Source organism: Apteryx mantelli, chromosome 2 (genome assembly GCF_036417845.1).
Source record: "Apteryx mantelli isolate bAptMan1 chromosome 2, bAptMan1.hap1, whole genome shotgun sequence".
Taxonomy (NCBI): Eukaryota; Metazoa; Chordata; class Aves; order Apterygiformes; family Apterygidae; genus Apteryx; species Apteryx mantelli.
In genome coordinates, this window is record NC_089979.1 from 135,553,773 (window position 1) to 135,577,693 (window position 23,921).

The window sequence follows — 23,921 nt, forward strand, 5'->3', positions numbered from 1 at the left end:
AAAAGTTATCTTTTTTTTTGATTTAACAAAACATAAAATGTTCTATGCAATTTTGTTAAGAGATTCAAACTGTGTCTGACATAAGCAACTATTTCTTCTGAACATACTGTTTACAGTAGCAATAATTCAAACTTTGCTTTACTGCAATAATAGCTCAAACTATCTCTAGTGAGCATGGTATCTGTAAGGAAGTTTTTGTCTTTTTATTCAGTTACATAAAATGAGAGCAAAAAAAAAATAAAATCTGTTGTTTAATAAAGTGCAGAACATCTGCCCATCTGCAAATATTGCTTATGGGAACTCTTACATTTCACGCTATGACACCTACACCACTGTTTTCTCACAAAACTACCGCTGGTATTAGAATGGAAATCTTTTTTTTGTGATAATTGTAATGAATTATGATGTTTTCAAAAGATATTTTCTCAGCCCAAAGAGATTCATTAATGCTATAAGGTATGCATCAAGACATAATGAGCTCCCTGTGATGAGGACAATGAGCTTAACAGGTTAAAATTTCACAAAATGTTGATTAAAATATTAAAATGTGCTGCTCTTCATTAAAGCATATAACCAAATTGCCATTCTACCAACATAAAACATATTAAAACAACAGGGCATAAGAAAGGGAAGAAAAACAAGAAGCCTTCAGGCTTCTTAAATAGGAGTCCTTAGTGTTAAAAAATCTTAAGTTATACACACATAAAATTTGCTTTATAGCATATATTTTATTTGTAAAATAACATAAGGTGGAACTATCCCGAATTATAGCAGCTTGCTTTGTGAAACAGTGTTGCCTTATGGAAAGGGCCGAATACTCTGCAGAATGTATCTTTGTGACATTTCTAATTTTTATGAAGGAATCCAAGACATTTTCAAGCTATTAAGAAAAGCAGAACTATTAGCTCCATTAAAAAAAAAAACACAAGGAAATAAAAAACAAAATAAAATGCTCACAGAGTATACAACATCAGAACTGATTTTTCAGTCCTTTCTAATTTTCCTCAAAGCTTGTGTATCTTGATCTGAACTCCACAGTTGGGGTTCCACTACCGATTAATATTCATCAAAATTTCTTTATTATGTGCTAGTGTTGGTAATACGGAATCTGGCTCATACTGGACGATATTATACACTTTCACAAGTCTCAGGAGGCACAATCCTGCAAACATTAACACACATGTAACTTTACTGAGGTAAGTAGCCTGATTGTCTTAATAACATGGAGTTAACATGTAAATGTATTTATCCCCGCATCCAACTGTTTGCAGGATCTGTCCCAGGTTTCCCAACAGCAGTCTTCTCATGGACCTCCGTGGCCTGAAGTCTGAGACAAGTCTCTCCTGCTACAGTGTGTCTAGATCTGAAAACTCATTCACGCAAGAGTTTAGCTTTTTTTTTTTTTTTTTTTTTTTTTTTTTTCCAGCAGCACCACCAGCTGGAGCAGCTAAAGAGATTAGGACCAAACTCTGAAAATAATTATCCTGAAGAGAATAACTCACAACCAACATTGCTAAAATACCTCGATTGTTGCTTGCCGTTACAGTATTTCACAGGAGCCTTTCTGGTTTTGCAGAACATGTTACAAGTTACCCTCAAGATATCAGGCCGGCTGCAAGGAGTCGGTTCTGTAGGGTGTCAGGTCTGCAAACACACCATAGGGGTTTCCTCACTTTTTCCCACTTCAAAGAAACATTAAGAACAATTTCACTTTATTACAGATTTTAACTAGATTTCTTTCCCCTGTGATGATTAATTAGGCGTTTGTTACAATTTGCCTTCTTTCCACCTCTAAGAATAAATGTCCCCTTCTGCTAATCAGACACAAACAAAATGTTTTGAAAAGTAATCACTTGCTAAAAAAAATGGAAATTGGGCTTCTGTGTTGTGAGGAATGTACACATATAGCACAGTGAAATTTAACACTGGTAAATGATCTGACTACCTCAAAGTGAAGCTTTTGCCTTCCTACAGTGGCCTTTCACCCTGCCCTTTCCTCCAATCTGAGGAGAGCTGATGTTGATGGAACATATAATGGCTCCTTTCCTGTGTAGTAAAGTCAGCAATAAAGCTCAGTAATTAAGGTGACCGGGGAGGCCCAGCCCAGCAGGCTAGTGGTGTGGCAAACACTTTTAGAACTTCAAACAATATCAAAGTCACTGAAAAACGGGCCTAGTTCAGGACTGGTTTGAATTAAGCCTCACTTCCACACGCACTTTTCAAATCCAAGCTCAAACAAGAAAGCCAAGGCCTTCTGGATTTCATTAGAGCCAATTATCTTATCTGTTTCATCTCAGGCCTGACCCTAAGGCTGGCAAACAGCTATTCAGTGCATTTGTGTGGTTGTTTGAGAAAGCCTCCAGCCAGCCAATGGCCTGAGGAACCACTAATTAAAACACAGTTGCCCCCTGCCTCTAGTGATTAAATATTTTCAAGCTTTTGTAAATAATTTTTCCATTCTTTGCCCCAAGCCTCAGAGGTCCAATACATGCAGTAATTTTTTTTAGTTTGTCAAATAATACTGCTGGAAATAAAACTATAATAGAAACTTAGGAAACTCATATCTTGCTTCGTTTCTGCAAGTAAGATTCTACAAACTCACAAAACATGTATACTGTTTCTTACGGAATTAAGTCTTAATAAGCTTATTCTGCTTGAAGTGATACAGTGTATAACAGGCTTTACATTTTGTCAATAGTCATCATGTTTCCTCAGATGTCAACACGATATGTCTGCTCATGAGCTTAATGAGACCATACACACTGTAGAAGTGATCCTGAGGAATATATATGTTCCTGAAACGGATGGACAGAGAGTGGATCACACTTCCAAAGTCTATTTTGGGAAGGACAGGATCCTACCAGTAGTGTATCCAGATGTCTCATTTGAAAAGAATAGTCCCAAAGGGTCTATGGTCCCTGTCACAGTGTCCCAAATAAAATCTTGTCATCAAAATTTGCATAAGAGACAAACAATTGCATGTCTTTCATCTGGGCCAGAGGGTTCAATCTCTCCATCTCCCCTTTCAAGCCATGACCCTGGGAGACCTCCCCCCGCTTACCGCTTAGCATCACAGCAGAGGATCAGGAGGGAGACGTGGTTCTAGCCTTGGTCCCAACCACTCTGTCAGGTTGAGTGACCCAATGTGTCCCATGTATCCACTGTGAACAGTGCTGGGGGTGTGTACCTTCTGTGTAATATGATGGGGGGAGAAGTAACTTATATCCCTTTTTTTTTTCCCCACTCTGGTAGCTTTGCCAAGCAGTACATACAAAAACATGTCTTCTAAATTAACCTTTTAACTCCTTACATCTTACTATTATGCTTAATAATAATAAAAATAGATATTAGTATAGTACATTGGAGCCACTGTTATAAAACAAAACCCCAGTGCATTAGACACTGCAAAAAAGGAATAAAAAGATGGCTCCTGCCTATATAGTCTATGGGGGACCACAGGCAGAAAGCAGTACAAGCTAGAAAATTAGACAGCTTTGCTTTGCTGCAGTCTTAGTAGTACAGGAATCTAATCACTGTCCAATTTTGTAGGTGGTAATATAGCAAAACAGAACTGCAATAAAAGATTTCAAGGAGGCTACTGAAATAGCTTTGTAACTGTTTATGAGAATAACCTTACAAGTATGAATAGTATCACCAGAAAAAAGCACAGATACCACAGATACACTGACACCTGTACATGGTATCACGACCACGAAAACCAACTTCATAGGACTGAATGACACTGAAATAATTAAAAAACAAAATGGCAGAAGCTTAGATGTCACTTTAACTGGTGGAAATGTTAGCATATTCTCATATTCTGTATTTCAGAGACATGCTGCAGAAAAAATTTGCAAAATTCAGCCATTGCTGTGATGTGACTTCCAACAGAGAAGGTCAAAGATAGCACAAGTACTTGACTGAGTGACAGACAGAAAGATGGTTTTGCCTATAATGAGTGACAGTAGGAAGGACTTGGGGGTAAGAATTCAGTTACATTAGGTTTGAACTAAAGGTAGACTTTAATAATCAGTATATCAAAATATTATTCTAAATTTTCATGATGTGCAGAAGAGACAGACCAGAGACATAGATATGATGTAACAGGCTGAGAAATAGTAAATGAAGTTGCATTGTGGATGAACTATCCTCTAAAGAGATACAAAGAAGTAGGAGAAAGAACCAAGCCCAAAAGCAGAATGCCATGAAAGCACTGAAGAAAACTGAAGGAGGAAAATGTTGGTTCCTCCAAAAGACAAGTTAAAGGAGCTACTAGAAATGTTGAGTAAAATCCAGGGATACCAGGCATGGGAGCCACGGAACGGCAAATTTTCAGGACAAAGATCATCAGGGTCACTAGAAGTAGATGACACCTTACGGAAGAGCAGAATGAAATACAGACTCTGAACTTTGGGCTATGAGGAGTTTATGCTAAGAACAGTTTCAGAGAAATGGAAAGATAAGCTGCTATTTTGGAGAAGGTCTAGAAGAAGGCCAAAGGGTAGACAATAATCTGTACACTCACACCTTGGGGATAGAGAGGGAGAAAGGAGAAGTGGTGAGAGAGAGAGGTTAAGAGTGTTTTTTCTTTTCATTGAAACACAATTATATCATATGAGACAGCAGCCCTTTACGAGTGGAATTTGAGATTAAATACATGAAGAAGGGAAGAGAAAAGCTTGTGTCCAGCATAGATCAGCCAATGAAAAAGAATGATGCCCCTGGTGCCAAGGAAAAGAGTTAGAGAAGAAGAAAGGTGAGGAGCAATGCTGTGGTCAGAGGCAGAGGACAGACCGTGGAAGGGGATGGGAGGGGAGTTACAGCTGCTGTGAAGAATTTGGTGAGTGGTCAAACAAATGACTCTGAGAGAGAAATGTGAAAGGAAAATGGCAGGGGAAACTCTTAAAGAATGCAGTGTTACCTATGTCTAGTAATTAAAAAGGCTACTGCTTGAATAGTCTAATAAGATAAATGTTTACTAAATAAGCCTGTACATTGGGGAAACAAATAAGAGGAAGTGAGCTTATTTCCATTACTTTAAGGTTCTTAAACTTGCTCTGCAAGGGCATAAAGGACAATACAAACATTTCCATTTTGGTCAGTGACTTTTTCCACAGATGCCAATGACTGAACTTGACACAAAGCAGGTCAAAATTAACTCAAGAATATTCATCCACCGCATGTTTTTACTTTCAAGGACAGTTGATACTTCTTAGCCATCTGATGGTACAGAATGGGAATGAAATCATTGCCTTCTTGATCAGCTGGAAATCACAGTCTTCAAGCTGTTACAGATTCAGCATTTCTTTTTCTGACTTTGCTTGCAGTTTCTAACAAAAATTACATCAAAAAATATGTGACTGTTTTCAACACTTTTTTCTTGTAAAACCTGTAGTTTTCTTTTCTTGTAGACTTGTAGTCTACCTGGCAAATAAGCAGATAATAAATTGTCATTTTCAGATCCAAGGAGAATCATTTTCCATAGAGAATTCATCAGGTGGGGGATAGAGCTGATGTTAATAAACCATAGAGGATGAGAAGTCCTTATCACAAAGGAATGGAAGTACTTGTCATTTCTTAATCTGGAACATATGATAGCCTGGTATAGGGAGCCAATAAGCCGCCAATTTTCTATCAGCCTAATTATGAAGGTTTAGAACTATTTTTAATTTTTTTATGAAATATACTCTTTTACTAAAACAAAATAATTTTGTATCTGTGCATCAACTTTTTTTGATATTTTTCAGAGGGAGACTTTTTTCAGAGTGAGGAAAATAAAAAATATATATATTCCAAATAGCCTGACAGCAAGGGTACTAACTTCAGATGTGATGAGGTCAGGTTCAAGTCCCTGATTTGTAAGAATGGGGGATGAGAAATTGTTTTCAATCACTCAGGGCTGGGATTTTCACTTAAGATTTTTCTGCTTCCTAGAGTGATGTCCTCACCATGAGGCTACAGATGAACGTTGTCACGAAAGGGTTTGAAACACGCACTTACTTGTTTTCTTGGAAATTTTCAAATAGTTTTGGTTTTGTTCCAGTGTAGAAGAAAATCACATGTCAAAACCACGGACAGTCGCTACTTACTGGAACTGCTGTCTTAAGTCAGCTCTACTTAGTAATGCACATCCTGCACAGGAGGGAGAAAGCAGCAAAATTCAGTGAATTTTCTGACAGTGAGAGAAAAGACCCCAAAAGCTGCATCTTCCCTCTAGCCCTCCACCTTATACCATCTGACATGCAGGTACTCTGTACCATGAGATAGGAGAAGTGCTAAACAGCTTCCGCACATCCCAGGCATAGTTATTTTCAGCCTGGTTTATGCTGTGTGGTAATGTGTTTGGTTTCATTTTTCATGAATTTTTGATAAATTTATATCTTTGATAACTGTATTTTCATTGATACCTGGTATCAATATGACTATAAAGACTGTGACAGGCAAATACATGAATCAGCTAATCAAACATAAATCAGTCAATTAAAATACAAAAACATTTTTTGTTTCAAGCCATGATAACAATTGAAAATGCTCGTGTATAAACTTAAAGCTTCGCTTGCTTAATTACATTACATGTAGTCACAATAACTAAGATCAGATTCTGCCACCCTTACTCAGTGAATAGCTCCTGCTTTCACAAAGTCTTTTAACCAGAAAGATGACTCTTGCAAGAAGCTACTTATTTAGTATAAGTAATAATACTACAACTTAACCTTGAGTTATGCTGATGTGCAGAACTTAGAATGGCTTTAGCTAATGACACAGGTGACTGATTCACTTCTAAATCCTGACCCTAGTAGGAGCAAAATTGAGCATATGTGATCATAGGACAAAGATCACACTTTGCATGAAAAAAATACGAATATGACAAAAATCGTAACTCACTGTATGACTGAGCATTTTTCTAATACTGCCTGTAAGAAACAATTCACATCTAGGAGCTTGAAGTCTGATGGCTTCCTTCACACTGAGCAACAATCTGTTTTTCAAGTAGCTGCATTTACTTAATGGGATTACTGGTTGCCCAAGCAGTACTGCTAATATGAGACAATCATGAGTCATGGACCTCCCTGAATTCTTTTCATTAGATACTGTTTTTGAGAATTTGTATTTTCATAACTTCAGACATTTCTACAAGACTAAAAGCTGAATTAAAAGCATATCAAAACCCTCAGATTTTGGGGTCTAACTACATCCAGTATGGAGAAACCTTGAAAGATCTTGCAGCACTGAGATAAGTGCTACTCAGCATTATTCAGGATTCCAAAATCTGGCTCTTGACAGATTTTTCTATTTTTCTTTGGAATTACTGGAGCTTTGTTTACCAGAATATATTCTCTATGAAAAAGACATGTTCCTTTCATTCAGTTGCTTTATGGGCAAAGCGTAGCGCAGGTACACAAAATCATTAGAATTAAAAAATATCTCAAAGAAGTTACTAGTGCAAAAGCATGAGAACATCTATAAGCACAGACATGCCCTGGAGGTACACAAACAAACGTACACAGAGACACAGGTGCGTGGACACCTCATAATACTTCTTTGCAATCCTGGTCACATTTGAAAGGAGGAAAATAAAAACTCCATTTCTTTTTTCTTCTTTAAGTATTAAAAGAAGAACAGCAGAGGTCTCATTAACTAAGCTAGCTATAGAAGGCATGAATAAGAACTGTGTAGCTGAAAGGCCTCTGTTTCTGCTGTTCTTGAAACAACACTTCTGTCTGATTCTGGATAATGGGCTTTTAATAAAAATATCCACCAAAGGAAAACAATTAAACAATACATAAAGCACCAGGGTGTAATCTAGTGGTTTTGTTACAGTCTGGAGCTGTTCCAGCAGAGAACATGTGGATATTTTTTACAGGCTACAGTGTAGTTCTCAAAAGTTATTATAAAGCAACAAAATTTAAACTTGGGGCTGGACATCTACACAAGTGCTCAGTGTTGCTGTAGGACTTTGAATTCAGACCTGAAACTTATCTCCATCTAAATACCACAGATATTTTGACTTTTAGGGTAAAAAAAATCTTCTGTAGTCTTGCTGCTGTTTAATTTCTTCCAGGATGTTTCTGGTGATATTCTCACCTTTCCATCAAAGTATTTGACAATATGGCAATTCTTTATCCATTCGCCTCTATTCTTTCATCTTTTCTGGCTTGAAAAAAATTGGAAAACAGTTATATTGGAAAAGAGCTCAGGTACATTTCAGTACTTTGAAAACTACAGACCATGTATTGCTTGGGGTTTTAATCAAATAGTTTTTAACCTGAACCACATAAACTTGACACATGCCATATTTTATTATCCTTTCTCCTCCACCCCCTACTCTGCCATGTCAATAAAAGAAACTGTGCATCTGTAGAAAAGTAAGCCGACACTAATTAATTTCTGTAATGAAAGATTTCATTTTTGTAGTCCCAGTGAATGAAAGGAGCTTCATATGTATTTTTTTAAATCCCGGTACAGTTAAGGTGAAAGTTTAGGGTAGTTTGTTGAGGAAAAAGTTGGATTTTCCAAATAAAAATAAACAAGTAGGAAGAACAAGAGGTCACAGGATATAAACAGTGTTGCCAGTTTTAGTTTTATGGTGAACTCTGAAGTATAACAAAATGTTGAAAAGCTGTTTATACCAGTGTTTCAAAAAATTTTAACCCTATTTCTCCATTTCCTGAGAACTCTGTCCCTATCCCCACAATATAAATCTGAGTGCCCTGAAGAACTGTCACAAAACAGGAAAACAGCACAAAACTTTACTATAATTACACACACTCCAAACCTATTCAAAAGCACAAATCTTCACAGCTATTCAATATGCACATATGAAACTTATATACTAAGAAGCTTGAAGAATATTATTCCAAGCAAACTTCTATCAAAAGAAACTGTTAAAGCACTTTTAAGTCTTCTTTTTTATGGGTGTTTTGTCTAGTTATCTTTGAATTTTCCTAAGATATTTGCCATGACAGAAGGGAGAAGAAAAGAGACATTTCTGGTTCAAGTGTTATTTTAAAGACATTAGGAAGAAAGGGACAAAATCAGAAACGAATAACTAATTGCAACTCTAACTTACAAATCTGCAGAATACTATGGGTGACAGAAGGCAAACTATATATACAGAAATCACTGTATACATAGATAGATATTCCCCGACTGCGTTCTGTTTTGTTATATTGTTCTGCACAAAAACCCTAGCTTTTCCAAGTAGTACTATGCCCATGAGAATGCAGAAGGATTGTGGATAATTAGCACTCCTCATATGCCCATCTGTATTTGGGTAAATCATTATCTGCGTCTTGTACACTTGACTCAGATATTGTGTCTTCCTCTTTATGAAGTAAAGTGCTGAACACATTGCTGTCAGCAAACAGACAAGAGAGATAACAATATCTGGGATAATCCTCACCAGTTATTATAAAGCAAAGTATTGAGAAATAAATAATTTATTTCCATTAATAAAGATAAATATGGCATTTTGCTAGTCTGAGACCATTACTGATAACACAATAGATCCAGATTCTGAAGATCCTAGTTCTTCTATCCGCTTCTAGTTCTTTTTTTCAACTCATATGAGGCCAAGCAGCCTTTTTTGCTTTTTTGTTTCCCCTCCCACACCTTTTGTCTTTTTATGTCTTTACACTGCAGTTTTCTTAAATCAGAGACTGTTTCTTACTGTATTTTTTAGTCTGAGCCTAGCACAATGTAGCCTCATCAGCAGCCTCTCAACATTACAGTCCTAAAAATAATAGCATTAAGTTATGGATAATTAGAATATTAAAAAAAAACCTTTATTATTCAAAAGCTATTCATTAATAGTTATCACTATATACCAGTGTTCTACTACTTAGTTTATTTACAGTATAGCTAGGTAGAGCTAGCAAAAATGTTGTTTTTGTCTCCCAAGTTCTTTTGTTATGTTTATCAAAAAACAATGTTTCTACTCCATCAGAGAGTTATACAATATTGCAGAGCAGTGATGTCAAATAAAGCCATAATAATATTGGAAATAATATAAATCAATGGTTCGCCCTCATGTGGTGTATTTAGTTCACTTCCAGAAGAGCTTCAGAGATGAGCAATTAAATTGATTATGCAACTGGATAAATTTCTAAATAAAGAGTGATTGAAAAGATCAGAAATATTAACTTTCAAGAGAAGATAAATAAGAAGGGACATGACATAAGAAATGGAAATGTATTTAAGATAATAGTTAATATAGAAAGGAAAAATGTGCACTTCACCTACACATGAACATATGGACTTTTAATGAAATTGGAAGACTATAGATTTGAGATAAGAAAAAGGATTTTTTTTTTCAGACACACATACTTTAGATCTCAATACCTACAGATCAAATGAAGAAAAAAACTTAACAGGATGCACAAAAAATTAAAGCTGCTATCTCCACTTCTTTAGCAAGCAAAAAGTTCTTCAAATAAAATTTAGGCGAAAATAAAATAATATATATGAAAATATACTATATATGTGTACTTATATGAAACTACGTAAGTAAAACATGGGAATATTTCCTTTTAGTTTTCTTTTTAGGCTTCATGTATGACATTGTAACTTAAAAAGTCAAGAAAATTCATGATTAATATGTATGTTGAAACAGAGTTTAAAAAAGACACTATATTTGAAAAAGAGCAAAAATACATTTATAAAGGTGGGTTTTTTTATTAGATTCAAAAATAAATGTCATCAAATCAGAAAATACAGAACTAAGACTAAAAAAGAGGGGAGATCAGTATACATCAATGCAATCCCTCAAATACCATAGCAATGCACTGTAAGGCCATAATACTACAAAGAATATTTCTTAATGGTTTTGATCAGAGATTAGACTACAGTGATTTTTAAACATTTATTTATTTTTCTCCCCAAAAAAGCTCTGGGAACTGTAAGAAAGAGTAAGGAATTTATACATACCTTTATTTTCTTTCATTTTTACACTTTAACATGTCTAGATTCAAGTATGACTTTAATTTTGAAATTCCTTTAATACGATTATTTTGGAGTAACTATAATTTTTGAGATGTATTTTAAATTAAATCATTGATGCAGTACTTCATCCTTAGCTCTGTCTTAATGTCATCTATGTCATGTGAATTTGCTCACCCTCTTGAATTCAAATCATATACATGACTGCTAAAAATCAAATTCAGTATTATCATACGCTATTTCAAACGTTTCCAAGAAACACCCCCCCACACACATTTTATTTTAAGCAAGCTTTATGGCCAGGTTCACTGATATGCTCGGTTGTTTTATGCTACACTGGAGCGGTGCAAAGCAGCCAGAGCACACTGCCTGGTTAAGCTAAATTTACAGCTCCTTTGTTGAATAAAAGCAGTGCAAAGCAGTTGGAAGGCACAGCCTAGTTTCTTCCGCCTCTTGCATCTCCCCCACTCTTCTGAACACTCACGTTTGTTTCCTCCAGCATCTGCTATATTCTGCTATATAAAAACACATCTCCCTTTCTGTCCTCTATAAACTCTAAGTACATACATGCACATGGGCACGTGTACAACACAGACCTGTGCCTCCGTCTGCTGCCTCCTTTACTGAGCACATCTGGTATAATGTGTAGCTTATGAAAATAATTATTTTAACATGAGTAGTTGATCATTGCTGTTATTTTTTCTATAACTTTTGGCAGAAGTTAGTGGATTATATTCTCATAAACTCTTGTGTAGAATCACCATCTTAGAAGATAGCCACCATCTTCCCTTGTTTTCAAAGAGGTTAAAGTGAATTTAGCTTATATTGGTGAATGATGAAACAAAACTCTCTAGGGGCAAAGATACCTTGGTCCTTGAGAATAACAGAAAAGAGCTGTGCTTTTGTCTTATCACTGAGAAAAAGAAGAGGTGGCTTCCCTTTAGAAAAAGGACATTCTTTCAAGGATTTTTTTAGATAGACCAGTTGCTGAGCTATAATAAACATCAAACAAAACTTTTCTGGCAAAATTAAGACGTGTATTGTTTTCATTATTGCACTTCTTTTTCATTCTATGGAAGCTTCTATCTCTCACTTATATTTTTGCTACCTCCTTGCACTTAAAGTGAGCAAACATTTTCTTAGAAGAAATGCAAAAGAAACAGAAGGAAAAACATATTTTCTTATAGATGGAAGTCTTCATTTTCAAACTGTCTATAACCATTTAAATTTGTTTTTGCACTAAAAAGAGTTAGCTTAAAAATGCAATAAAGACTCTTCACATAGTACTGAACCAAAAATGGCAGATGCAAACCAGCACCATAATTTTTCCAGGTTCCCACTAGACTCCCACTGGAGCCACTCTCTCAGCATGCTTTTGAAGTGATTATTCTGTGTTATGCCTCTAACTCATCTTCAAATGCACTGTATTTTTACAGATGAAAGCTGGGAGCAAGGAGAGGGAGGTCCCTATTTCTCAAAAGAAATAGAAATATTTTCTAGGAGAGTTTGGAGAAAGAGATTGAGGTGGAACTCATTCAATCACAACAAGATTTAGGTAAAATAGATTTATCTAGTGATTTATTCAGCTGGAAATCACAAATATTTACCTACTTAAGTGTGTACATGCTTGTACAGTTCTAGAAATAGATTCTACTCTAAGAACTGTGTTCATGATATCAAACATATCATTTATCTATCATATATACCTGATTATGAGCAAAACTCTAGTGGCAGAAAAAATTGCCTTGGTCTCTTTTTCTGTGGACATAAACATTCAGAAGGTTCTGTGCTGTGAAATTTGATAGTCAATCAAGCAGTAATGAGCTACCTAGAGTCATGGTTGCCAACACTTCAAATATGCACTGGGTGTAACTGGAAGAAACTAGAGCTCTGCTGGTGAGAAAGTGAAGGTTATGTATACCTCCTAGGGAGCTTTGGGTGATTTTAATGCGAATTTCTCAATTTCTAAGGACTCAAAGGATTAGGTTTTCGAAGATGCCAGAAAGCAGGAATCCCCAGTTGTTCTCAAAGCAGACTCCATCCCTCTGCAGACTTACACACACCTTGCATATGCTGAAGAGGAACATTACCGACACCGTCTCTTACTTACCACTACTCTTACCATTCTGACCAGATGCATAGTAAATGACTATCTATCTGGCCCATCCTACATAATTTACAGAGTTTTGTGTTCAAAGTTGCATGAAGTTTGCTTTACTGATCCCCACTCAAAACTGTCAGACCAGTGATATCACATCCATACCACGGTGCACTACAGGCAAAAAGGTGCTTAGGGTGAAAGAAAATTTTTCCTGGTGTTTCTGCTTGTTTGTATAAAAGGAAAATAGCAGTATCTATTGCAATCAGCATTGTATTTCTCAAAAATAAAAATTAAAAAATAGCAATTAGGTATTTAACGTAATGTAGAAATGTCACCCGCATAATGCAAGCATGAATTTCAGGATTAAATAGATGCATTTAAAATAACAGCATCAAATTTTGAACCATTGGCAATTTTTTTCAGGGAGATCCTAATCATTACACTGAATGCATCTGCTTTAAAGGAATTATAACTAATCACTCATTGTAATGGTATGACTGCAAATGATTATTCAGTGTGTAAGTTAACATGAATTATGTTTTCCTGAAAAGTCCTGTTTTGCCCAGGCAAAATTGACATTGATTGACATTCCCTTTAACTCTGAAGTAGAGCAGTATGAACAGCAGCAAGATTAGCTACTCAGAACTGTTCACGAGTATGCCTTACATTAGACCTGTAAAGAACATATTTGGAAAGGTATAATTAAGTCCAGGTATTTGTCGTCATGATAACAAGGGTGCCAAATATGGTAGTAGTCTCAGCTACTAAGTCTTCTGTTCAATAAGCTGAGACCAGCATTGCCCACAGGGTTAGATGGCCAGGTTACTTATAGCATTATCAGTGTAGGTCAAATCTAAACCAAGAATTTTGGGGTGATCATACCAGATATTAACACCAGATGCTAAAACCAGTGATGTGAACCAACCAGTACCCTCACTTCCATAAAAATTCAACAAAGAATAAAGCAGATCTTGGAAAGAGCTTGAGGCAACATTTAAGTGTAGAAAATTTGGGGCCTACCACCTTAAGCTATTTGTTTAGACTCTTAAGTACAAGCAAATGATGTTAAAAAAATTCAAACCCGTTTCACACAAACAGTTTGATACTGTGACTCTTTTAGGCCATTTCTGTGCTTAGGGCTTATACTTTGAATTCAGGTGTATTGTTATGAGATCCTCCAAGTAGTTTTTTACGGACTACCAAAGAGTGCTTCAGAAAAAGATCAGAAATGAGTTTTATACTTTCTGTGGTATATTTTTGATATAATATAAGTCAAAAGCTGTAAAAGGTAAATGCACTGTTTCAAATTACAAGTCTTGGAAGTGATCAGAGATACATGTTAGTTGTTTCACTGTCCTTCTTACATGTCAGTTTTCACTAAAAGAAGGCTGTGTTCAGATATGTAGCATTTGCTCAATCTTGAGGGGCAAGAGCTCACTAAACCCTTTCACAGGACCACTTTACAATGAAAGGAAATGATGTATGTAAGATAGGACTACTGAAAGTATAAAAGGGCATGTTTTAAGCTGGTTCTATCTCCACTGGTCCCATGAAAATAGGACTAAGATTATGATGCATCACCTATGAAAGAATGAAATTTCATTTAGAAAGCTATTGAAAGCAAAGAGAAATACAGCATAAGACATTTCATATCATCCTTACTGATATGTTTCACAATTATTTACTTCTAAGTAACCTATACTTTACTGTCCTATACATAAAATGCCAATTGTTCAAATTTGTGAGGATCATAGCGAGATGATTTATGATTAGACTTTCCAGGTTAACGACTGGCTGCGCCGCTGGTGTTGGCAACAGGGTTTTGGTTTCTACGACCATGGGACCCTGTTTGAAGATCGACAACTGATGGCGAGAGATGAGATCCACCTCACGAGGCGGGGCACACGGGTCTTTGCCAACAGGTTGGCCAACCTGGTAAGGAGGGCTTTAAACTAGGAAAGATGGGGGAAGGGGAGAGTTATAGTGCCAGGGTAGCTGGCAAAAGACTGCTCAAGTCAGGATGCCTCCAACAGGTGAATGCAGCCAGGGAAGTGCGCATGGGATGTGGCTATGGAGGACCCTCTTTTACCCCTCCTGGGAAACCTGCATGCTCTATCACCTCCCTGAAATGCCTGTACACCAATGCACGCAGCTTGGGGAACAAACAGGAAGAACTAGAGATATGCGTGCGGTCGCAGGGCCATGATCTCATTGCCATTACAAAGACATGGTGGGATAGCTCACATGACTGGAGTGCTGTCATGGATGGCTACGTGCTTTTTAGGAAAGACAGGCCAGGAAAGCGAGGTGGTGGAGTTGCTCTTTATGTGAGAGAGCAACTGGAATGTATGAAGCTGTGCCGAGGGGTGGATGAAGAGCGAGTCGAGAGCTTATGGGTAAGGATTAAAGGGCAGGCTAGCATGGGTGACACTGTTTACTACAGGCCACCTGATCAGGATGAGGAAGTCGATGAGGCCTTCTACAGACAGCTGGAAGTAGCCTCACAATCCCAGGCCCTGGTTCTCATGGGGGACTTCAACCACCCCAATATCTGCTGGAAAGACAACACAGCTAGGCACAAACAGTCCTGGAGGTTCCTGCAGAGCATTGGTGACAACTTCTTGACCCAGGTGGTGGAGAAGCCAACAAGGAGAGGTGTGCTGCTGGACCTCGTACTAACAAACAAAGAAGGACTGGTGGAAGATGTGAAGGCCGGGGGCTGCCTTGGCTGCAGTGACCATGAGATGGTGGAGTTCAGGATGCTGCGAGGAGGCAGCAGGGCACCAAGTAGGATCGCAACCCTGGACTTCAGGAGAGCAAACTTTGGCCTCTTCAGGGACCTACTTGGAGGAATCCCATGGGTTAGGGCCCTAGAAGGAAGGGGGGTCCAAGAGAGCTGGTTAATATTCAAACATCACTTCCTCCAGGCTCAAGATGGGAGCATCCCTATGAGTAGGAAGTCAAGCAAAGGAGGTAGGAGACCTGCATGGATGAGCAAGGAGCTCCTGGCAAAACTCATCCAGAAGAAGGAAGTATACAGAAAGTAGAAAGGGGGACAGGCCACTTGGGAGGAATATAGGAACGTTGTCAGAGTATGCAGGGATGCGACGAGGAAGGCTAAGGCCCGTTTGGAATTAAATCTGGTGAGAGATGTCAAGGACAACAAGAAGGGCTTCTTCAAATACATCAGTAGCAAAAGGAAGACTAGGGAAAATGTGGGCCCTTTGCTGAATGGGGTGGGTGCCCTGGTGACAAAGGATGCAGAGAAGGCAGAGTTACTGAATGCCTTCTTTGCTTCAGTCTTTACTGCTCAGGCCAGCCCTCAGGAACCCCAGACCCTGGAGACAAGAGAGAAAGTCTGGAGAAAGGAAGACTTTCCCTTGGTGGAGGAGAATTGGGTTAGAGATCATTTAGGCAAACCTGACACCCACAGATCCATGGGCCCCGATGGGATGCACCCACGAGTGCTGAGGGAGCTGGCGGACGTTATTGCTAAGCCACTCTGCATCATCTTTGAAAGGTCATGGAGGACAGGAGAGGTGCCTGAAGACTGGAAGAAAGCCAGTGTCACCCCAGTCTTCAAAAAGGGCAAGAAGGAGGACCCAGGGAACTACAGGCCAGTCAGCCTCACCTGCATCCCCAGAAAGGTGATGGAGCAGCTCATCCTGGAGGCCATCTCCAAGCATGTGGAGGAAAAGAAGGTGATCAGGAGTAGTCAGCATGGCTTCACCAAGGGGAAATCATGCCTAACCAATCTGATAGCCTTCTATGATGGAATGACTGGCTGGGTAGATGAGGGGAGAGCAGTGGATGTTGTCTACCTTGACTTCAGCAAGGCTTTTGACACTGTCTCCCATAACATCCTCATAGGCAAGCTCAGGAAGTGTGGGTTAGATGAGTGAACAGTGAGGTGGATTGAGAACTGGCTGAATGGCAGAGCTCAGAGAGTTGTGATCAGTGGCACGGAGTCTAGTTGGAGGCCTGTAGCTAGCGGTGTCCCCCAGGGGTCAGTACTGGGTCCAGTCTTGTTCAACTTCTTCATCAATGACCTGGATGAAGGCACAGAGTGCACCCTCAGCAAGTTTGCTGACGATACAAAACTGGGAGGAGTGGCTCATACGCCAGAGGGCTGTGCTGCCATTCAGAGAGACCTGGACAGGCTGGAGAGTTGGGCAGAGAGGAACCTCATGAAGTTCAACAAAGGCAAGTGCAGGGTCCTGCACCTGGGGAGGAATAACCCCATGCAGCAGTACAGGTTGGGGGTTGAGCTGCTGGAAAGCAGCTCTGCCGAGAAGGACCTGGGAGTGCTGGTGGACACCAAGTTAACCATGAGGCAGCAATGTGCCCTTGTGGCCAAGAAGGCCAATGGTATCCTGGGGTGCATCAGGAAGAGTGTTGCCAGCAGGTCGAGGGAGGTGATTCTCCCCCTCTACTCAGCCCTGGTGAGGCCACATCTGGAGTACTGCGTCCAGTTCTGGGCTCCCCAGTACAAGAGGGATGTGGCACTACTGGAGCAAGTCCAGCGAAGGGCTACTAAGATGATTAGGGGACTGGAGCATCTCTCTTATGAGGAAAGGCTGAGAGAGCTTGGCCTGTTTAGCCTAGAGAAGAGAAGGCTGAGAGGAGATCTTATCAACGTGTACAAGTATCTGAAGGGAGGGGGTCGAGAGGATGGGACCAGACTCTTTTCAGTGGTGCCCAGCAACAGGACGCAAGGCAACGGGCACAAACTGAAACACAGACAGTTCCATCTGAACATGAGGAAAAACTTCTTCACTGTGAGGGTGACAGAGCACTGGAAGAGGTTGCCCAGAGAGGTTGTGGAGTCTCCTTCTCTGGAGATATTCAAAACCTGCCTGGATGCAATCCTGTGCAATGTGCTCTAGGTGACCCTGCTTGAGCAGGGGGGTTGGACTAGATGATCTCCAGAGGTGCCTTCCAACCTCAGCGATTCTGTGATTCTGTGATTCTGTAATGAGGAGTGCTGGATTTGGACCATATTTCACATTGCTTTGTATCTGCTATGCTTGCATGCAACTGGAATCAACATGAACACTAAGTATTTTTCTTGTGCCTGGTATAACTGCTTACACTTAAATTTTGTAGGTAGGGAAGTAAGCAGTTCAAAGTCAGTTTACCAGCATGATATAACTATGACAAAATGATTGAATGATTAAATTGTTAAACACTTTGTTGTTGTTGTTCATTCTGATTGGGTGACAACAACAATAGAATAACCCATTTATTAATCCTAATAAGTTTTTAAATACCAGGATTAAGTTAGTTTCACCATCGCTCTTCCTCCTTTCAAAATTGCAGTAGTTGTTACTCGTGTGCTTATGTTCTACAACTAGTTTTTGTAACTTTAAAAGAAAAAAAGTACCAACCTGAATGCTGTAAGATACTCGACATCTCCCATAGGAGGGTCCAAGCCACCTGTCCAAGCAATATTTATATTATACCCTTCACCAAGGCCACTTCCAACCTGAAAAATAGGAAGAAAATGCCCAAAGGATTGAAGAAGAGGAAGAGGAAGGAGGAAAAGAGAAAGAGGGAACAGGAATAAAAAGAAAAAATTCTGAAGTGTACTTTAGAAACAAACATCAAACAACATGTCAGATCAGCCCAGCCTTGTTTGACAAGGACTGCTCTGGGTTATGCACTTGTTCTACACTGGTCCCCTGGTCCCAGTGGACAATTTGGTAATCTGGTGTAATTTAAAGAACCAGAGAAGGACGAGAAAATTAGGGGTAATCATGCAATGCAATTACCTGAAAGATACAAATAAAAATGGGACTCTAAAGAAATAAACCTAACCTCATTTGGGGCTCCACTGCCGGGGAAGAAGTTGCCTTCATCATAGCGATGGAGGGAAACATACAGGATGCTGGGGTCAGCATAAAAAGCCTGCTGTGTACCGTTGCCATGGTGAACATCCTAAAGGAGAAAGAAAACAGATGACATGTAATAATGTCCAACTCAGTGCAGAGAGCTCAGTTCTGCTTTCTTTTACCCTCTCTCTCTCTCTCTCTCTGTTTCTCTCCCTCTCCCTTGCCCTCCTTTTGTCTTTCCCTTTCCCCCTCCCTTCACCACCCCATACTTCCTGAACTTTCAGGCAAATTACTCTTTAATGCACTCATTTTTTAAACTGGCTTCTAAAAATCAGGAAACCATAGCGAGCAGGCCCTGGAGACTCCAGATGAGCAGTCATTGAGAAATCCCAGTCCTTTTGTACAATTAGATATTTATACACCGGCTCTTTGTACTCCTTGCCTCAGTGATGGAATCTAGCATCCTGTTTTATGGAGGAATTTTATGACTTATTAACTGCCAGCAGTTCATAACCCCTCAGGCTTAATTAACTAGCCTCATTGGCCTCTGAAGAAAGACTAATGTTTAAACTACAAACTAGTATTTTGCAGAAGGATCCATGGTTTACAGAGCTTTTTCACCATTCTTGACAGAACACTAAACATAAGTGTATTCATTGATTTGCCAAGTTCCACTATTGAGGTCAAAGGCTTTGCGACCAGCTGAGTAAATTGGCTTTTTTGAAACATTCAGTTCAGTTAGCAGTCCCTCAGCAGTTAGATCCACATCAAAAGAGATGCCAGATGCAGAAAGGACTTCATACTTCATTTTTGCAAAATCATGACGGCAACAGTTAAGACATCAGAATATGATCTCATTAGCTATTAAATCATCTGGTAGATAGGATGGTGCCTTCCACAGTCAAGGAGTGACCTTGGCCAGGCTCCATATTTCAAACATTATATAACCTCAGTGAAAAGAAATTCTATGTCATTAAATAAAATACTGAGAAAGAAATACTAACAGTATATCTATATGATAAAAGCTGATGATGTGGACTCTTCTTTTTTTTTTTTTTTTACAGTTCTATTATTGTACACATGAAATTTTACAAGTGAAATGTAAAATGCACTTGTCCTTTGGCAAAGGAAAAATTTTTTGTAAAAAAATGTTTCAAACCTTTTTGTAAGTTTCTGCACAGGGATTTGTAAGAAGCTGAAAAATTACAGATATTATCAATTCTCCTCCTTTAGTCCTCCTTTAGTCAATCCATTTAAAATTTCTAATTTTAAGACAGAATTGAGAAGGATGATAGACAAAGTACTCTGAAGGGCATCATTACTACTCAGACTGTATTTATTTTACAAATGCTATGAAGTCTGAACTGAAGTTAGTATTAGAAAAACAATAGTCACTTTTTCCTCAGGATGTCTAGACTCCAGGAAGGTTCAGGTTAGGTCTACACTGCCAGCAGCCCAGCAAGCACTGCCCATTGCTTGCACCCTTTGCCAGCTGAGGTAGTCCATGACTTTTATCCATATTGCTCCAGGCTCTCCAGATTGATCTAATCTCACTTGCACTGCACTGTACGTGACTTGGATCTCCTCTGTGACCTATCCAGGGTAATATTATAAGGATTACTTTTCTTTTCTCAGTTGAAAGTGTTTGAAACAACATGAGGATGAAGTCACAGCCTCATTGTATAATGCTGAGATTAAATGTAATTCATCTTGGGGGCGGGAGGAGCATACACTAATGTGAGGGTGTTGGAGGTTTGAAGGCAGCCAGTGTAGTATTAGAGGTCTTTGAGCAGCAAATGAATTCAAATGTGGCATGCAGACTAACCCCAGAACCACATCAGTTTTCATTTGGGGCCAAACTAATTGGTTTACTCTAAAACAGATCCCAGATCACACTAACATACATGCAAGTATGGATGATCTTGGGACCAGAAATGCAACAACAAACTGAAGAACTATATTGATCATATAGATATATCTACAGAGAATATACCTAAAAACATAAGAGTACTATGCTTTGTGATTTTAGATTAGTCTTTATTTTCCATGCATATTAGGGGGTTGGCATAGGATTTAGGTTTCTTGCCACAAAAGTTTTCAAATGGCAGAAAAAAAATTAAATGGTAGGCAGAGCCTTTTCCTGTCTGCCCAAATCTCAAAACTAACTTTCTTGTTTAAACTTTAACCAAGGATAACCAAGGATGTCTATCTTTTGAAGAGCAGTAATTTCTCTTGTTAGACAAAAAGACATCTGTGTTGTTTAAGACTGTGTATGTTAGTTACCATGTGTGAAATGTTCAGATTCTGGCCTTGGTAGATCAAATGCATTCAGAGTGTATAATTCAATTCAAAATTGGAGGTTTATTCATATGGTGAAAAGAGGAAAGAAAAGCTGACAAACCAGTCTTTTACTTTAGTGTAGAAAAAAATGAAGGAAAGATTAAAAATTAAAAGGCTAAGAATTTATATATGAACACATGTAGCAGCTATGAAGATTACTCTTCATTTGTAACTAGAGTACAGTTTAATGTATGGGACTGAATATTATATTTTAGCATTTACATTGTAGTAACATGTATAGCTGCCAATCAGCCTAAGGTCCCGCTGTGCTAGTCACTGTCAAAATATAGTCTTAAAGGTTAATTTTAAGTCTAATGCCTGTAATTCCATTCTTTCTTTCAGATGCCCGAAGTTCTCCTTTGATGGACATAAAGACATCACTATTAACTTATTCATTCATTCATTCAGTTTGGATTGTAATTTAGCCATAGTTGGCATATATAAGAAATGTTCCTTATGAATTTTTATGCATCATTGCACTGACCATGGAGCAGACTAAGGACTGGACTGTAACTGCTCCGGGAATGAAGTAATCTGTATCAGCCACATATTTCCCCCCTTTCACCAGCTGAGTTATTCTGGCCAATGGGATAGAGTCAGAGAGAGGCTGAGTGTTCCCTATCTACTTTCCCGAGTAAGGATAGGCAGCTTCACGGGTAATTATTTGCACAGGCAATGATTTGCACATTTAACTTTGCCTTGCAAAATTGAAGCTGAATTCCTAAGTATTTATTGGTTGAGCAGGTCAAATGGAAGTGATTTCTTTTTCTGACTCAGTGAATGTAATGCTTACAGTCAAAAAGACTTAAAAACATTCACAAAATACAAACATTGAGTAGGCTTTTCCTATTCAAAAACAAGAATAAACATAGAATTCACTTTTGGCCAGCATTTACTGTAGTAAAACTCAATGAACTGTAAGATTCAAGTCAGCAAATGGATACAACATACAATGGAAGTGATTTTTTTCACAAATACTGGTTTCTTGCAGTTAATTATTGTGTTCCTAGGTGATAGTAAAACACTGAGAAATATCTGAAAAACTTCCTCAGAATATCTAAGTTACCCATATAGTTATTTTACCGCTCATTTTTCACTTGCTATTTCTTTCTCCCACACTCGCTCTTTCTCTGCTTCTCTTCAACAACCAGTATGCGTGTTTAACTGAACAAAAGTGCTAGATGGTAAGGCCATGACTTCACAATAAGATTTAATTATCAGTGCAGATATGAACAAGATTTAGACTATTAAGTCCTGCACTTCAAAAACCCTTTAACATATTTTGTCTTTAAATCTTTTATCACCTGCAAAAATTAATTAAGTGCAGATGTAGCAGGTTAGGTTTTGATGCCAGGGTTCATTTCCTGTCTATGCTTTCTCAGACACCCTATTACACCTCCTCGTGAACTGTAGGAAAACAAAAATGGTGCTCATAAATCAGCATTCAACTTTCCCTGGGCTGTGGATTGGGCTGATCCTACAAGTGCAAGGCAGAGCTCCAATTCATTATTCATGAAAATAATATAGACAACATGCCAAATGTCATCTGCATTTAAATAATCCATTTGTTAAACCTATTAAGTATTGTGTAAGAATGCCTTCTATTAAAATATGAGACTAATCCAATGAAGCTGATTTTTAATCATGTAGCTTTCCTTCAGGGAACCATTAGAAACCGGCATACATGATTCGAAAACTTCTTAGAGGGAATGACCTGTTGATTTGTTTAATAATATTGAAGTTACACAACAAGTCAAATCATTGCTAGCTGGGGGAAGTGGCCAATTTGGTTACCAAAGCAACAACATTCTTTAAGCACATCTGACTATTTAAAGTTTGTATTCTGTAGGGAAAAGTAAACTTGGGTTCTGTAGGGTTATTTTAACAGTGGAAGTATCAATTCATTTAAGGACCATAAAAGTTGCCCTGATCTGTGCCTTCTTCTCATTAAATTGCAGTTAACACCATTAAAGTGAAACATAGATGTTTATGGCTTCAGTACTGCCATCCTGGCTTTAATGAGTTCCCAAAATCAGAGGAAATGCACACCTTTATTACTTGTAGGTATTAAAAGCAGGAAAGCCTGACATATAAATACAAATTCATTATCTTTCATCTAGGTGCACTGAAATTATGGTGCTTGCAAGAATACATACCAGATCTACAATCAATATCTTGCCTATATTTAGCTTGTCTCTCAAGTATTTGGCAGTAATTGCAATCGAATTAAAAAAGCAGAACCCCCTGTGGAATAGAGAAGAACAGAAATAAGAAAGCAAATCAGTCAGGAAAACAGTTATAAATAATGTTCAGAGCATTTTAAAAAATGCTATATGATCTCTGAGGCCATAAATCTGCTTCTGGGAGTACCTAGAAAGCCTTTTCAGTCATCTGCTAACAATTACAGTTCTTCAGAGACATGCACAATGCAGGTGATTGCCAGTAACCTTACTGCTCCAAGATGGGCAATATTCCCTGGTACTTACATGGCTGTTGATTCTTCAGCATGATGGCCTGGGGGTCTTACAACAGCAAAACCATTCTGTAAGAACAAGATAGATTTTCAATTATCAGCTTAGGGAAAAAAAAAACCTTGACTCATTGCAAAATAGAGCAGCAGGCAGATAGGATTGAAATCTATTAGAGGCTCTTGAGCACATTTTTCTGTCCAATCACCCTTTTATATTTTTAGCTAAAATAGTATATTTGAG

General features: G+C 38.3%; 1 protein-coding gene across 1 annotated transcript in view; it reads right to left on the reverse strand.

The window, feature by feature from the left end:
- HDAC9 (histone deacetylase 9) overlaps positions 1-23,921 on the reverse strand; it is a 507,021-nt gene that overhangs the window by 77,395 nt on the left and 405,705 nt on the right. The window contains exons 19-22 of the mRNA XM_067291613.1: positions 23,697-23,752; positions 23,367-23,454; positions 18,857-18,976; positions 18,427-18,524 (exon numbers count right to left, since the gene is read on the reverse strand). Of these exons, the coding sequence (XP_067147714.1) occupies positions 18,427-18,524; positions 18,857-18,976; positions 23,367-23,454; positions 23,697-23,752 (362 nt within the window). The remainder of the gene's footprint in view (positions 1-18,426; positions 18,525-18,856; positions 18,977-23,366; positions 23,455-23,696; positions 23,753-23,921) is intronic.